The sequence below is a fragment of the Ricinus communis genome, chromosome 5 (assembly GCF_019578655.1).
Source record: "Ricinus communis isolate WT05 ecotype wild-type chromosome 5, ASM1957865v1, whole genome shotgun sequence".
NCBI classification, from domain to species: domain Eukaryota; kingdom Viridiplantae; phylum Streptophyta; class Magnoliopsida; order Malpighiales; family Euphorbiaceae; genus Ricinus; species Ricinus communis.
Genome location: NC_063260.1, coordinates 25,721,280 through 25,723,037, shown reverse-complemented (window position 1 = coordinate 25,723,037; position 1,758 = coordinate 25,721,280). Strand labels below are relative to the sequence as shown.

The 1,758-nt window shown below is 33.8% G+C and overlaps 1 protein-coding gene across 1 annotated transcript; it reads right to left on the bottom strand.

The window, feature by feature from the left end:
• Positions 1 to 218: 218 nt before the first annotated feature.
• On the bottom strand, positions 219 to 1,758 carry LOC8287432 (heavy metal-associated isoprenylated plant protein 39). Its single transcript, XM_002509811.4, has 3 exons — positions 1,381 to 1,758; positions 848 to 923; positions 219 to 756 (listed from the first exon to the last, which is right to left on the bottom strand). Exons 1-3 carry the CDS (start codon positions 1,384 to 1,386, stop codon positions 449 to 451), a joined length of 390 nt encoding a protein of 129 aa, XP_002509857.1. The 5' UTR covers positions 1,387 to 1,758; the 3' UTR covers positions 219 to 448.

Here is a 1,758-nt window from a genome sequence, read left to right as displayed (position 1 = left end):
TCTGAGTTTAACCACAACTCTTTTCTAAACAATATCCTAATTCGTGATTAATCCTTTTATAATCCATTACATCATCATGGCCATCCAAAAAAAAAAAAAAAGATGTCAAGGGTTTCATCACCTTTTATTTTCCTATAATGAAGTAAAGACTTTAAGCAAGCAAAGAAAGTTAAAGCTGTCTAATAAAGATTACAATGAATCACTAAAGCAAATGATAATGAGTTCAAAGATATATTTTATTCTTTCTGCGATCCATATACCACATCCTCTATTCTATTATTGACATTGTAACTCAAATTCAATCAACTCACCATCATCAACAACTAAAAAACAAGTAAAACCCTTTTATGGGTTGTGCATCTCCAATGAGTTGATATCAAGAACATTGAGTTTCCATCATCATACAATCATATAAAGCACTAAATGTGGCGTAGCCTTACCACCATAATCATAATATAACACAAGCATTTGGGTTCTCCTCAGCGCTCACCACATGATAGTGTTGAGTCAAGCTAGGATTGTAGGCTTTGTATGCCTCAACAAGCTCAGCAATTTGATCTTTTGGGTCCTTTTTATTATCATCTTTCTTTCCATCGTCTTTCTTGCCTTCGTCTTTCTTTTCCTCTTTTGCCGGTCCAACGGTTAATATCTGTGTGTGAAAAGCTTTCCTTAACTTGCCTACTACAGTTACAGGATCAACATCTCCAATTACTGTTAGCTTCCTTTCTTTCATGTCCATGGCTATAGAGTCAATCCCTGCATTCAAAACAGAGATAACTCGATTAAAGAAACGCAAAAGAGAAGAGAATACAAGTAAATTTTTTTATCATTGAAAACAAGAAAAAACCTGAAAGGCTAGAAACTGCTTTCATGGCCTTTTGTTTGGCCTTGTCATCATGTAGGTCCAATTTCAGTACCACTTTCTGCAACAGGAAACAGAAACAGAAAGTTAGAATCAAGAAAGTTCGTGTAGTCCATGACGAAATCCATATTAGCTTTCGCTAATGACAAGGACCAATAGAAAAGGAAATTTCCTATTAAAATTCTCAATATACAAGAATCATATGCCATGCATAAAACTACAAGCTTCATTTCTTTCAAGGAAATGACTAGCAAGTGACTTATCAAGAAATCACACTTCAGGAACAGAAAAATTATGATATTATAACATGAAGTATTATTTAACAGCATTAAAGAAAACCCAGAAAAGACTGCTGCTTCAATTTCAAGAAAAGAATATTTATATATATATATATATACACGCACATCAAGTTTCAAAAACCCATCAAAGAACCCATCAAAAAAAAAAAAAAACAAATTGACACATGCTTTTGCTAGGAAATTAAGCTTGGCTTGAGACAGAGGGAAATTGAATCTCACCTTCATTTTCTATTGAGGATTTCAAATCTGTGACCTGGACTTGAATTAACTCTTATCAAAAATAAGAAAACTAAACAAATAAACAAACGCAGGCCAATGCAGAGGAAGGGTTTAGAATATATATTATATATGATAAGGAGAAGACATAGAAGGAAGTGAAGGAAACAAAGAAGGTTCCTTGCAGAACAAGGAGTGTGAAAGATAGACTAACCTAGTACTTACTTTAGGCAATAGTTTAATGAATGGCCAAAACAAAGTAAAAACAAATTATTTAGACAAACTCAAACACAGAAGTATTCTGGAACAAGGAACTTGGTCAAAGTCATGGACTGGGAAATTGGGGTACAAGATGGAGGTGTGGACTTTGGAAACTTAGGA